Source organism: Scyliorhinus torazame, chromosome 15, assembly GCF_047496885.1.
Source record: "Scyliorhinus torazame isolate Kashiwa2021f chromosome 15, sScyTor2.1, whole genome shotgun sequence".
NCBI lineage: Eukaryota > Metazoa > Chordata > Chondrichthyes > Carcharhiniformes > Scyliorhinidae > Scyliorhinus > Scyliorhinus torazame.
In genome coordinates this window covers 145,918,592-145,932,479 of record NC_092721.1, presented here as the reverse complement: position 1 = coordinate 145,932,479, position 13,888 = coordinate 145,918,592, and the positions used below count along the sequence as shown (strand labels likewise).

Sequence of the window (13,888 nt, the reverse complement as noted above, 5' to 3'; positions counted from 1 at the left end):
GAATTTACATTAGTGTCCAACCCAATTGCTAATGAGTGGTGTGCACAAGGCTGTCCTCAGTTCACCAGAGACTTTGGGGGGAGTGCAATATCTTTCTGCTATAGTGCTGTGCCTCACATGCTGCACACCACTCTACTGAGGAAGACCAGTTCCCATCTCCATCCTGTTCCGCTGGACCCATTGACCCTCCTCTGTCACTGAGTCGGATCAGTACTGTGCCTGATTAGCACAGGGGTTTCCTTGCCCCTGGTGTCACAGTGTTTATCTGAACAGCACTGTGCTGTGGACGACCCCATGCTGCCATCGCAAAAATCTGACTGGGAGTGTGAAGCGTGGCCATAGGATACGGTGGGCAGACAATGACAAGGGGAGCCATGAGGAAGGACTGCAGTGCAGTGTGTGTGTGTGTGGGGGGGGGGGGGGGGGGGGGGGGGGGGGCTGTTTAGCACAGGGCTAAATCACTGGCTTTGAAAGCAGACCAAGGCAGGCCAGCAGCACTGTTCAATTCCCGTAACAGCCTCCCCGAACAGGCGCCGGAATGTGGCGACTAGGGGCTTTTCACAGTAACTTCATTGAAACCTACTTGTGACAATAAGCGATTTTCATTTCATTTTCAAGAGAGTGGGGGGGGGGGGGGGGGGGGGGGGGTGATGTTGGTCACAACGGCATGCAGAGGGATAAGGAGGTTGGTGAAGATGATGAAATGCAAGGGAAGTTGCACCCGACAAGGCTGCTTGAAAACCTCACAACAGAGGTCAAAAGGTATACCGCATCTATTACAGGAAGTGGATGGAGACTCCAGATGCAGTGGGTAGAAGTCCAAGTGGGGTGGGTGAATCGAGGAACAGATTCCCTCTAGAGGCGGCTAGCCTTCTCCCTCTGGGTTGCTGACAGCCTGCACAGTCTGATGAAGACAGATGGGCTGGAAAGAGTGATGGGAAGGTGCTGGATGTTTAAATATGTTGCTGGGATCTTCAAACCCGTCAGCGGACGGCGAGCAGATGAAAAAATCAGCTGCGGCCCGCCAAGTGAGCCAGAGCGGAACTAGTTTGTGCATAATTAATTTGCTTCCAAACGCACAATCTGCCACAGAATCCTGCTATTCTGATCAGCGTTCAGCAGGATAGGCACCACCAGAGCCACCTGCCAGCACACTTCCCAAATGGGAGAATTCTAGTCTTAATGAGACGCAATTATTTCCCTTGGAAAAAATAAACTCATTTAACACCCAATATACCACCTATTCACAAAAAATATATACAAATCACTGCTGAAAAGCAAATGAGAAAATTACAAACCTGCAATAAAGGCCATAAGTGAAGACGCCCACACCAAGGAGCACAGGAATAATGAGACTAATTAATAGCGTTTCCATCACAGCAAAATAAAGTGCGATTTTTTCACCAAAATAATTTCGTATTTTCCAGAGAGGCTGGAATTTTAGGTAAGTGTTTGCCCACAAGTTATTAAGCTCTGTCCATGCATCTGGAGGGTCAGTTAGTTGGGTTTCATCTTCAGAAGCCACACATGTCAGATCTAGAAAAGTGATTATATTAATAACATGAGAAGCGGTTGCTGTTAATAAAGTCTTTAAACCCAAAGGTTCACTTGGATTATATGCATCCAGTTTTATTTCAAAAAAACATGTACACAGATTATTTAAAAAAGAAAATCAATTATTTTCATGAAATAAATGGAAGAACATGATCCTGGCATTGTTCCCAAATCCAATACTGCAATAATGTGTAATGTTGATATGGCAAGTTGAAGTCCAATATGACTTTTCACATCTGTAGCTCATCTCAGCAAGCCCCAGAAGGAATCACTCCACAGGGAAACAAAGTTAAAACAGACCAGAAAATGGCAAGCTGAGCAAACGGCCTTTCCCGTTTCCGTTGTACTTGCTGATCTCAGCTTCTCTTATACATATGAACATACAAAATAGGAAATTTAGCCCATTGAGCTTGCTCGGTCAATCAGCAAGATCACAATAGATCTATTTGTGTTTCTGATTCCACATATACCCAATAACCTTGGATTCCCTTATCTAACAAGACTATCTACCTCTGCCTTAAAAATATTCAATGACCCCCATCTCCACCACCCGAGGTAGATAGTTCCAATGGCACAACCCACCGAGGGAAAAAAAACTCTGTCCTAAAAGAGCACCGGCAATTTAAAATAGTGCCCCCTAGTTCTGGACTACTCACAAGAGGAAATATCATTTCCACGTCCGCCTTGTCAAGACCGTTCAGGATCTTGTAAACTTCAATTAAGTCACCCCTCGCTCTTCTAAACTCAATGGGAACGAGCCCTGTCCAACCTATCCTCTTAGGACAACCCGCTCTTTCCACAAATTAGTAAACCTCATTTCCAACCCACCTTTGTGTCATTTCCTACCCCCCACCACATGCAACGAGTTCAGGAAAAGCAATAAAAAGGAGTGCAAAGACAGACACTTGACTATCTAAAGAGTAAACATGGGCCTGATGTTCACGGGAGTGCAAGCAAGCAGGAACCATATTCATATTGATGCAGGATTTATGCATCATAAATTTGCACACAATGCTTTTCATTAGTCTCTGACAAGAACTATGAAGTTCATTCCATCCTTTCAATGGTAAAAGTTTGTTCAAATTTATAACATCCTTGCAAAAATTATCTTAGAGACCAAATCCAGCATGGATCGGTTTGAAATAAAACTTTTGGCACCAACATCAAATTTACAGTCCAACAGAAATACAATAGGAGTCTTGCCTTGCACCTATCATTACCAAGGGATATTACATTAAAACGGGATATTACATTAAAACAGGCAACTATGACCTGATGAGTGTCTCCAGTATTTCCTGGTCTTATTTCACAAAAAATTGAAAATCTAATAATTGGATTTCCAAACTTCCTGCAATCACAGTCAGTGGGTTTTCTCCTACTCACCACAGTCTTGTAGTGTCAGTCGATTGGAATCACTGCAAATTTTTAAATCGTGCAGTATAAAAGCAGATTTAAATGCCTTCTTCATAAGCAAGTAGGGGAGAGCTGGAACTTTTCCTAAAACCTTGCGTGTTGCTGCTGCAAATATAACAAAATTATTTTAGTAAAATGCACATTAGTTAAAAGCAAAATATTCAACATTATGACTTCTTGCCTCCATCATCACACCTTCCCTAGCTATGAAGGCTGGGGACATATGCTCAAGATTCTCTGGATGCTACTGAGTGACTGGTTCTTAGAAACACTGGGGTGATGTCTGTGGTGTTGGGTGCTCTGGTGCACAGATGAGCCAACACAGTTGTATGTGGTACAACTCTATTTTATTATAACTCTTATAATACAGTTCGTTCTGGATACTCTGCACGTGCTGTCTCCCTGAGTGTGTTTGGCAATAGATGTGTCCTGGTTCTCCTCTGCAGCTAATACTGACCACCGGGGGTCGTGTCTGTGCTTTTATATCTTTCTGTCATTGGTTGTGGTGTTGTGTGTTCTGATTTGTCTGTTGGTGTGTCTATCATGATGTGTGTGTTTGAATATCATGACAATGTCCACTTCAGGTTTTCCTTCCTCTGTATGAAGAGCCAGTTAGCCTCCGTCAGCTCCTCCACTGCATGACACAGCCGACAATGAATTAATTGCGCACATTATCCAATACAACATTTCTGGAAGATTTCTCATCAGGGGAGCAGAATTGAAACAATTTCCATGAATGCATTACACTGTAGTGAGATTGACCTTAAATAACATGTTTTATATTTCCCCATGTAAAACTCCTGGTCCCAATACAAAACCCAAGCTTGAGAGGTGCGCCAAGTTGTGGGCAGGCGTTCAATACAAACATACTTTACCAAGCCAAGGGGGATGATTTCAAAATTTGTAGATGGCAAAAGAAATCTTGGAAGTGCAGTTGGTAAACAGTGAAGGCAGTAATAGATTTCAAGAATGTCATGATAGATATGTTGGTAAAATGTATGAATGCATGGCAGATGAAATTCAATGCAGAGAAAAGTGTAAGGTGACACATTGTGGTAGAAGTTAATAAATAAATATAGCTAATAAAGAAAATGGGATCCTGGGCTTTATAAATTGAAGCAGAGTACAATGACCAGGAGGTTATGCTAAAGCTATACAAGAGCAGGAGCTCAGCCCCAGACAAGTACTTTATCCAAATTATCAACATCCTGGGGTGACCACTGACCAGAAACTACAATCTACCAGGTCTACACAGAACAAGTGAGAAAACAGTTTCCAACGGCTACTGGGTCAATAACCAGGATGTACAGATTTGAGGCAATTGACACAAAAGGAGGAAGGAAAAATCTTTATGTAACGCATGTTCAGGAGTTTACATAGATTAACAGAATTTACAGTGCAGAAGGAGGCCAATCGGCCCATCGAGGCTTCACCGGCTCTTGGAAAGAGCACCCTACCCAAGGTCAACACATCCACCCGATCCCCATAACCCCACCCAACACCAAGGGCAATTTTGGACATGGAGGGCAATTTATCATGGCCAATCTACCTAACCTGCACATCTTTGGACTGTGGGAGGAAACCGGAGCACCCGGAGGAAACCCACGCACACACGGGGAGGATGTGCAGACTCCGCAGACAGTGACCCAAGCCGGAATCGAACCTGGGACTCTGGAGCTGTGAAGCATTTGTGCTATCCACAATGCTGCCCCAGGAGTTGTATTGCAGTGCCTGAAATAATGAAGAAAACGGATTTTAAAAGTAGCAGTCAAGGGGAATGGTACGAAATACCTCAACAGAAAAACTGCAGGAATGAGGAAGATGTGGAGCGTACGACAAACATAATTGCTTTTCAAGGGCCAGCACTACTTGATGGGCTGATTGCCCCCTTAATGCACTATCAATTACTAGACAGACGAGAGTAGTGAATAATCGAGGCTTTATTGAGCAAAGATGTTGTGCCTCCTGTAGCTGGAACCAGAATGGCTGCAGCAGCGGCGAGCACACACATTTATACACCGCCTACTGGGCAGGTCAGCAGGCAGGGATTTACCCATGTACCTCTAGTACAGGAGTCTTAACGTACTACATCTAATACAGTTAGTGGTGACTACCACATTCACACCCTGTTAAAAAAAAAAAAAAGAGTCCAGCACGGGGTGGTGGAAAATTTACCAGTTCAGTCTGTCGGGGGCCTTGATCCTCACGGTGATCGCCCCAGTCCTGGTGGTGATGCAGGCACCGACTTAGTCATCTGTGTCTCCGGGAGCGTGTTGTCCTGGTCTTCATCGCCCCCGAGTGGAACCAGTGGGAGGACGGATCCTCCTGGGGCGCGGGCTGCGGTAAGGTGCGCTGGAGGGAGGGGCAGTGTGTGGGGATCCAGCGGGTGCCAGGTCCCAGTGCCTGTCGGGGTGTGCCACGTAGGCGTACTGCGGCTTCGCGTGCAATAGTTGGACTCTTTCGACCAACGGGTCCAACTTATGGGTGCGCACGTGTTTCGAAGGAAGACAGGTCCAGGAGCTGCCAGCCAAGTTGTGAGTGAGACCGCGGAGGTGGGCTTCCTGGGGAAGGCAAAGAGACGTTCATGGGGGGGGTTTCGTTAATTGCAGTGCAGAGGAGCGATCTGATGGAGTGGAGCGCTTCGGGGAGGACATCCTGCCAGCAGAAGATTCTTAGACCGTAGGGCCAGCAGGACGCCTTCCAGACCTTCCTGTCCTCCCTCTCCACCTGCCCGTTTACCCGGGGGTCGTCCTGCTCGAGGCAATGCCCTTGCCGAGCAGGAACTGATGCAGCTCATCGCTCATGAAGGAGGATCCCCGATCGCTGTGGACGCAAGCGGGGAAACTGAACAGGGCTGTGGAGTGCTTTAATGACCGTGGCAGAAGTCATATCGGGGCATGGGATGGCGAAGGGAAACCGGAGTACTCGTCGATCATGTTCAGAAAGTTTGTGTTTCGGTTGGTGGAGGGGAGGGGCCCTTTGAAGTCCATGCTGAGGCGCTCAAAGGGGCGGGAGGTCTTCACCAGACGCGCTCGATCTGGACGGTAGAAGTGCGGTTTGCACTCCGTGCAGACCTGGCAGTCTCTGGTGACAGTCCTGACCTCCTCAATGGAGTAGGGCAGGTTGCGGGCCTTGATGAAGTGGTGACCCCCAGGTGACAAGAGGCCATCGTGTAGAGCTCGGAGTCGGTCCACTTGTGCGCTGGCACATGTACCTCGGGAGAGGGCATCGGGGGGCTCGTTTCCCGGGGCGATACAAAATCTCGTAATTATAGGTGGAGAGCTCGATCCTCCACCTCAAGATCTTGTCGTTTTTGATCATGCCCCGCTGTGTATTATTGAATATGAAGGCAACCGAACGTTGGTCAGTGACGACAGTGAATCTCCTGCTGGCCAGGTAATGCCTCTAATGCCGCACAGCTTCCACAATCACTTGGGCCTACTTTCTGACAGAGGAGTGTTGAATTTCAGAGGCATGGAGGGTGCGGGAAAAGAATGCCACGGCCTGCCTGCCTGGTTGAGGGTGGCGGCCAGAGCTACGTCCGATACATCACTCTTGACCTGAAAAGGAGGGGGACTCATCGACCGTGTGCATCGTGGCCCAAGCGATGTCTGCCTTGATGCGGTTAAAGTCCTGGCGGGCCTCAGCCATCAGGGGAAAGACTGTGGACTGAATGAGTGAGTGGGCCTTGTCCACATAGTTAGGGACCCACTGGGCGTAATAGAAGAACCACAGGCATCGTTTCAGGACCTTGGGGCAGTGGGGGAGGGGGGGGGGGGGTTCCACGAGGGGGCAGCGGGGGAGGGGGAGTTCCACGAGGGGGCGCATGCGGTCGGGGTCAGGCCCTAGAACTCCATTTTCCACAGCATAGCAAAGGATGGCTAAGTGGTTGGTGCGGAACACGCACTTCTCCTTATTGTACGTGAGATTAAAGAATTTTGGCAGTGTGGAAAAATTGAAGACGGTTAGCGTCGTGGTCCTGCTGATCGTGGCCATAGATGGTGATGTTGTCTCGGTAGGGAAGGTGGCCCGCAGTCCGTACCAGTTAACCATTCAGTCCATCCCATGTTGGAAGACCGAGACCCCGTTAGTGACGCCGAAGGGAACCCGAAGGAAGTTATAGAGGCGGCCATCTGTATTGGTGGTCCTCCTTGCAGGTGGGGAGCTGGTGGTAGACGGACTTCACGTCCACTGTGGAAAAGACCCGGTACTGTGCAATCTGATTGACCATATCAGATATGCATGGGAGGGGGTACGCGTCGAGCTGCGTGTACCGATTGATGGTCTGACTATAGTCAATGACCATCCTGTGTTTCTCCCCAGTCTTTACTACTACCACTTGGGCTCTCCAGGGGCTGTTGCTGGACTCAATAATGCCTTCCCGCAGAAGCCACTGGACCTCCGACCTGATGAAGGTCTGGTCCTGGGCACTGTACCATCTGCTCCTGGTGGCGACGGGTTTGCAATCCGGGGTCAGGTTACAAACAAGGAAGGTGGGTCGACCTTAATGGTCGTGAGGCCGCATACAGTGAGGGGGGGGGGGGGAGGGGCTAGGGGTCCGCCGAATTTTAAAGTTAAGCTTTGGAGGTGGCACCGCAAGTCCAGGCCGAGTAACAGGGCAGTGAACTCTACGCCTTGGACAGTGAGTGTCGCGATGCAGTACCCTCGGATTTCCACGGAATGGGATCCGGAGGCCAGGGAGATTTTCTCGGTAATGGGATGTACCGCGAGGGAGCAGCGCCTTACCGTAGTGGGGTGGATGAAGCTTTCTGCGCTCCCGGAGTTAAAAAGGCAGGAAGTCTTGTGCCCATCGATTTTCACCGCTGTTGTTACGAGGTTGTGGGGCCGGGACTGGTCGAGGGTGATCGAGGCGAGCTGCGGCTGATGCGGGGAGGCCCCGGGTTGGTCAGCGGTGGTGGCAGGCGATGAGCGGACAGACGAGCTTCCCGACAGGCAGGGGTCCTGAGGCGCCGTCCAAAATGGCACCGAAGATGGCAGCGCCCACGGGGCGCACATGGCAGGCAGCATTGAAGATGGCGGCACACAGGCCGCTCGTGGCCTGTGGAGAAGATGGCGGCGCCCATGGGCCGCACGTGGCCTGCGGAGAAGAAGATGGCGGCGCCCACGGGCCGCACGGAGCCTGCGGAGAAGATGGCACCCATGGGCCGCACGTGGCCTGCGGAGAATAAGGTGACGGCGCCCACGGGCCACATGTGGCCTGTGGAGAAGATGATGGCGGCACCCCCGGGCCGCACATGTGGGGTGTAGGAACGCTGGGCCTAGAAACAGTGGCGACCGACTGGGCCTGGCACACAGCTGCAAACAATCCCTTCTTTCCACAGCAGGTTGCGCTCTGCAGCACTGTCGGGGGTGTTTGTTCTGCCCGCAGAAGTAGCATTTGGGCCCCCCGGGGTTGGCTGGCTGCCGCACGGCTCAGGCTTGCGGTGGGTTGGGGTCGGTAGCTGGTGGGGCCCACGATGCCCATGAGGGTGCCACGCGGTCGGGGGAGTATGACTGGATGTTATGGGAGGCCACTGTTAACGAGTTTGCGAGCTGCCTGGTTCCCACAAGATCAAGCGTACCCCCCTCCAATAGGCGCTGGCGAATGTACGCCGACCCCATGCCCGTAACAAAAGCGTCTCTGATTAAAAGTTCTGTATACTCGACTGCCGAAACTGCCTGGCAGTCACAGTTCCTCGCCAGGATGTGCATGGCACACCAAAAATCGTCTAGGGACTCACCGGGGAGTTGCTGTCTCGTGGACAGGAGGTGCCTGGCGTATAGTTTGTTGACTGGCCGAACGTAATGTCCTTTCAGGAACTCCATTGCTTCAGAGTAAATGGGCGCATCCCGGATGAGAGGAAAACTGTCAGGGCTCACCCGTGAATAAAGGAACTGGAGCTTCTGTGCATCCAAGGGTTCTTCAGCGGATGTTCGGAGGTAGCTTTCGAATCAGGCTAGCCAGTGGTCAAAAGCGGACGTAGCGTTGGCTGCTTGAGGGCTCAGCTGTAGGCGATCAGGCTTGATGCGAAGTTCCATAGTTTTAAAATCTTTGCTCAATAAATTGATGCACTATCAATTGCTACAAAGATGAGAGTAGTGAATAATCGAGGCTTTATTGAGCAAAGATATGTGGCCTCCTGTAGCTGCTCCCAGAATGGCAGCCGCACCGGCCGAGCACACACATTTATACGCTGCCTACTGGGCGGAGCCAGCAGGCAGGGGTTTACCCATATACCTCTAGTACAGGCGTCTTACCGAACTACATCTAATACAGTTAGCGGTGACGACCACACTCCTTCTATACTGTATAATCTATGATTCTTCTGGGGAACATGAACATAATCAAGAATTACACCACGGAGATTTTCCTGATTAAATAAAAAGGAGCATTTACAAGGTTGACCACTTGCTCTTGCTGCAAAGGAATCATTCAGAGAAAACAGCGTACTTAAACTGGCCTGGTCTTATCGCTGCTCGGCCTTTTGGCCAAGGTCGAGGGTGAGATCAGGTGTAATGCCTAGATCTGGTACGTCTCTCTTGTGGGGACCATGAATTGGTTTCAATGTGAATTGGTTTTTGGAGCAGGCAAGAAGGATTAGAGGTTTGGCCCTGTCCACTCTGCACTTTGGCTTTGTAACTCTGATCAAGGAACTTTGGAAAAAACCTGTCCTGGTCCTGTACAATCACTGTCACCCGGGTTTCAAGACCATCTCTTACTCAATTATATTAGTCGTCTCAAAAAGTGTTCAATTTGCAACAGTAAACTCAAAATCTAATAGCTCTACAGAGCAACTGGAACAGTATTGATTACAAATGTAAAATAAATTTGATGTTAAGTCTAATTTTTTTATTAGTTACCTTCTGCATCATCATGTCCAACTTCAATGGGTATGTTTGTGAGGATATAGTGAACCTACAAAGCAAAACAGTAGAGGTTATTTTAATAGGTTTCCCCCCAGATTATTTTTTCCAAATAGAATAGGTTCTATTTAATATGGGAATCTTGTAATGACCATGAATAACAGCTAATTATTCATTCATGTCTGCTGTATATGGCTATAAACTATCTTGTACAAGTTCTGTATAAAACAATATTATCTCAGTATCATGACTGCAGAATGCTCAGTTCTACCTTTTGCCATCTTGAGGCTCAAATTCCCCACTGCTATCTTTGCCAACCTCCACACTTCATAAACCCTAAGACGCATCACCCCCCCCCCCCCCGCCCCCCCATCCATGCATGAAGCTTGCGGCTCACGATGCCCACTTTTTGTCCCCGCAGGGAGAAGTTGGCCCACAATGGACAGGAAAGGGCCCAGACAGGCGATGGAATGCCAGACATTAGAGTCCTCACCCCCTATGAGGAATGGGCCCTGGAGAATGCAGTGGGAGGGAGCGAAAACAGCCAGCGTCGAGACAGGCTTGCGCTGCGGAGGGGAGGAACAGTGCCCACCCTGATCCCACAGGATCTCCATCTGATGGTGCCAGCCCATTAGGCCCACCTCCACCAGCCAAGAAGACACCTCAAAGGAGAGCTCGGAGAACGCCTCCATTGGAGGGGTCACAGCTGTCATCCCCACCCATCACCAGCGCAGATACACACTACTCCATGGGCGGAATTAATGGACAAGCTTCCAGGGCTCATGGATCACAATCTTGGGAGCACCGCACAGTTGCTCCCAAGTGGAGGCAGGAATGTTCAGGAGGTTCAGCAGTTGGAGGTCTGCTGGATCCAGGATCCAGCTGGGTCCCAGACAGATGTCGAGCTTCTGGACCAGGTTATCCCGGAGCTGATGCAGACGCTAGGGTGCAGCCGTGAGATTCAGAGGGGGATGTCAGAAACACTCCAGTGGGTCCATAGCCATTTAGAGGCGTGGCTATGGGCGCAGGAGATGGCACCGGCAATGCATGGTTCCGAGGCCAACACTGCTAGGATGGCTACTGCAGTGGAAAACCTGGAGCATGACATCAGCACCGTGAATCGAGGTTCCAAGGTGCTCCGTCAGTGATGGCCATGGCTGAGCACCTCAGCCGCATGTCCCCTGGGACATGTCCCTGATGCAGGTGCATCTTGCCGAGGCGCTGCGGAACATGTCCCAGTCCCGGGGAACATGTCCCAGTCTCAGGTGGACCTTCCGGCACTGCAGAGCGTGGCCGGGGCACTGTAGAGCGTGGCACAGTCAAACAGGGGCATCGCTGAGGGCATTGACACCATGGTGCAGACAATGGGGAACCACTGGGACTGGCAGAGCCAGATGATGCAGAGGCCTTTGGAGCACATGCAGCTGCACCGCTGCCGCAAGGTGACCCCCAATGCCTTACAGGACGCCCCACTGGGGGCATCAAAGACTACAGCGTGCAGTGAGCAGCAGGGTGCCTCCACCTCCATGTGCATTCTTGGGACATAACTAGACATAGCAGCAGAGCATGGAAGACCAAGAAGGATTACGGAGAGGTTACTGAGGGGGAAGGGGGGCACTGGCAGTAGCTAGGGACAGTTAGGGTCACAATTGTACACCATTAAAATACGGTACACCCGAGATATGCAAAGCCTCTGTCATACTATTCAGCACTACAGGCCGGCCTGCACTTCCTTCCCAGTTTACCCTCCGCCCTCCCATGGCCCCAGCCGCCCGGCAGTGGTCTGAGATTTGCTGCCCCCCAGGCATACCACATTTGGGTGATGGGTGTGAGCATGCTGTCAGCAGACAGACAGGAGTCAGACAATGGCATAGATTCAGGAGCACCAGAGCTCACCTCAGCGGGTTAACACCTTCCTGCCTTGTATATCGCCCCGCTGACAGTGCTGACCCAGGCCCAGAGTGATGTTACTCTGGCCCCGAGAGGGTGGACCAGTGTGATATGCAAGGGGGGGGGGGGGGGGGGGGGCGTCCTCCTCCAGCAGTGCCAACTTGGAGGGCACAGCAGACCACCACAAAGCGTGCAATATTCGAGGTGGGGGAAGGGATGTACTGCAGTGCACCACCAGAGCAGTTGAGGCATCCCAAGCGGGTACCCCTTATCCCCCAGGAGCCAAACAGTCATCCTGGGGTGTCCCTCGAAGGCACCAGGAATCTCGACTTCTCCAGGATGTAGCTGTCATGCATAACCTTGAGGTGGTGGTTGCACACAAGTTGAATTGTCAAGGGACAGCATGGTGTTGCAATGGTTAGCACTGCTGCCTCAAGGCGCCGAGGACCCAGCTTCAATCCAGCCACTGTGTGTGGAGTTTGTACATTCTCCCAGTGTCTGCATGGGTCTAACCCACACAGTCCAAAAAGATGTGCAAGGTAGGTGAATTGGCCATGTTAAATTGCCCCTTGGGTGAATTGGGCATCCTGAATTCTCCCTCTGTGTACCTGAACAGGCACTGGAGTGTGGCGACTAGGGGATTTTCACAGTAACTGGTGTGTAAGACAATAATAAAAATTATTATTAATTGGGGGAAAAAAAAGAATTGAACTTGGATGATCAGGGAGTGGAACCCCTTCCTGTTAATGAAGGATACTCCAGGATTGTCCGGTGCACGCTATGACGGAGAATCCTGCTGCCCAGGCATCAAGGGGCAGTTTATATAGTCAGCTGCCCGGGCAAACAGGGTATCCTCCTCCTCCACAGTCCACAAGACCATGGCACAGGTGCTGCACCATCTCCTTGGTGACGTGGGCAGAGCCTCGTGCAGCACATGCTGTCTGACATCTCTTCAAACAACCAGTGGCACCTGTACACCTCGCTGGCCCGATGGGTAGTCGAGTCCTCAGGGTGTGGGGCAGGCTCCTGAACATGGGCTGCCACCTCAAACCTCTGTCGACGCTACTGCTGCTGCCTTCGCTGGAGTTTGGCTGCCTGGACTGCCACCACAAGGGCAGCTTCCGCAGGGCCCACAATATCATCCATAACGTGATATCTGTAAGGAATTGGAGAGGGTGAGACACCGACGATTAGGGCTTCCACCCCGGAACCCTCGAATGCCCAGAGCCTCTCCCCACCCTTAAATTTCTTGCTATCCCTCACAGTGCCATCCAAGTGGAGTTTGCACATTCTCCCTGTGTCTGCATAGTTTTCCTCCGGGTGCTCCGGTTTTGGATTTGGATTTGTTTTGTCACTAGTACCGAGTTACAGTGAAAAGTATTGCTCTGGGTACAGTCCAGACAGATCATTCCATACATGAAAAAAAACATAGGGCATACAATGTAAATATATAGACACAGGCATCAGGTGAAACCTACAGGAATGTAGCACTACTCAGTAGAGAAGGTGTGTGAAGAGATAGATCAGTGGGTCATTCAGGAATCTGGTAACAGTGGGGAAGAAGCGGTTTTTGAATGTGTTCGTGCGTGTTCTCAGGCTTCTGTATCTCCTGCCCGATGGAAGAAGTTGGAAGAGTGAGTAAGCTGGATGGGAGGAGTCTTTGATTATGTTGCCCGCTTTCCCAAGGCACCGGGTGGTGTAGATGGAGTCAATGGATGGGAGGCGGGTTCGCGTGATGGACTGGGGTGTTTGCGGCTCTCTAGTGCCTTACAGTATTGGGTTGAGCAGTTGCCATACCAGGCTGTGATGCAGCGAGATAGGATGCTTTCTGTGGTGCATCTGTAAAAAAAATGCTTTCTACGGTGCATCTGTAAAAGTTGCTAAGAGTCAATGTGGACATGCCGAATTTCCTGAGAAAGTATAGGCGCTGTTGTGCTTTCTTTGTCATAGCGTCGATGTGGGCGGACCAGGACAGATTGTTGGTGATGTGCACACCAAGGAAAAGCTGTCAACCACCTCCGCCTTGCACAATCCAAAAGGTGCAGGCTAGGTGGATTGGCTATGCTAAATTGTCATGCCCAAAAGTTAAATTGGGTTATGGGGAAGTGGACCAAGGTAGGGTGCTCTTTCAGAGGGTCAGTGCAGAAGCAATGGGCCAAATGACCTC

The 13,888-nt window shown here is 50.5% G+C and overlaps 1 protein-coding gene across 2 annotated transcripts in view; it reads right to left on the bottom strand.

Annotated features, from left to right (window-relative positions):
• The window catches only part of LOC140391875 (anoctamin-7-like), a 147,856-nt gene that overhangs the window by 104,047 nt on the left and 29,921 nt on the right, over positions 1-13,888 (bottom strand). For both annotated transcript variants that reach the window (XM_072476866.1, XM_072476867.1), the window contains exons 3-5: positions 9,829-9,883; positions 2,938-3,072; positions 1,299-1,536 (exon numbers count right to left, since the gene is read on the bottom strand). In XM_072476866.1, coding sequence (XP_072332967.1) covers positions 1,299-1,536; positions 2,938-3,072; positions 9,829-9,883 — 428 coding nt within the window. The remainder of the gene's footprint in view (positions 1-1,298; positions 1,537-2,937; positions 3,073-9,828; positions 9,884-13,888) is intronic.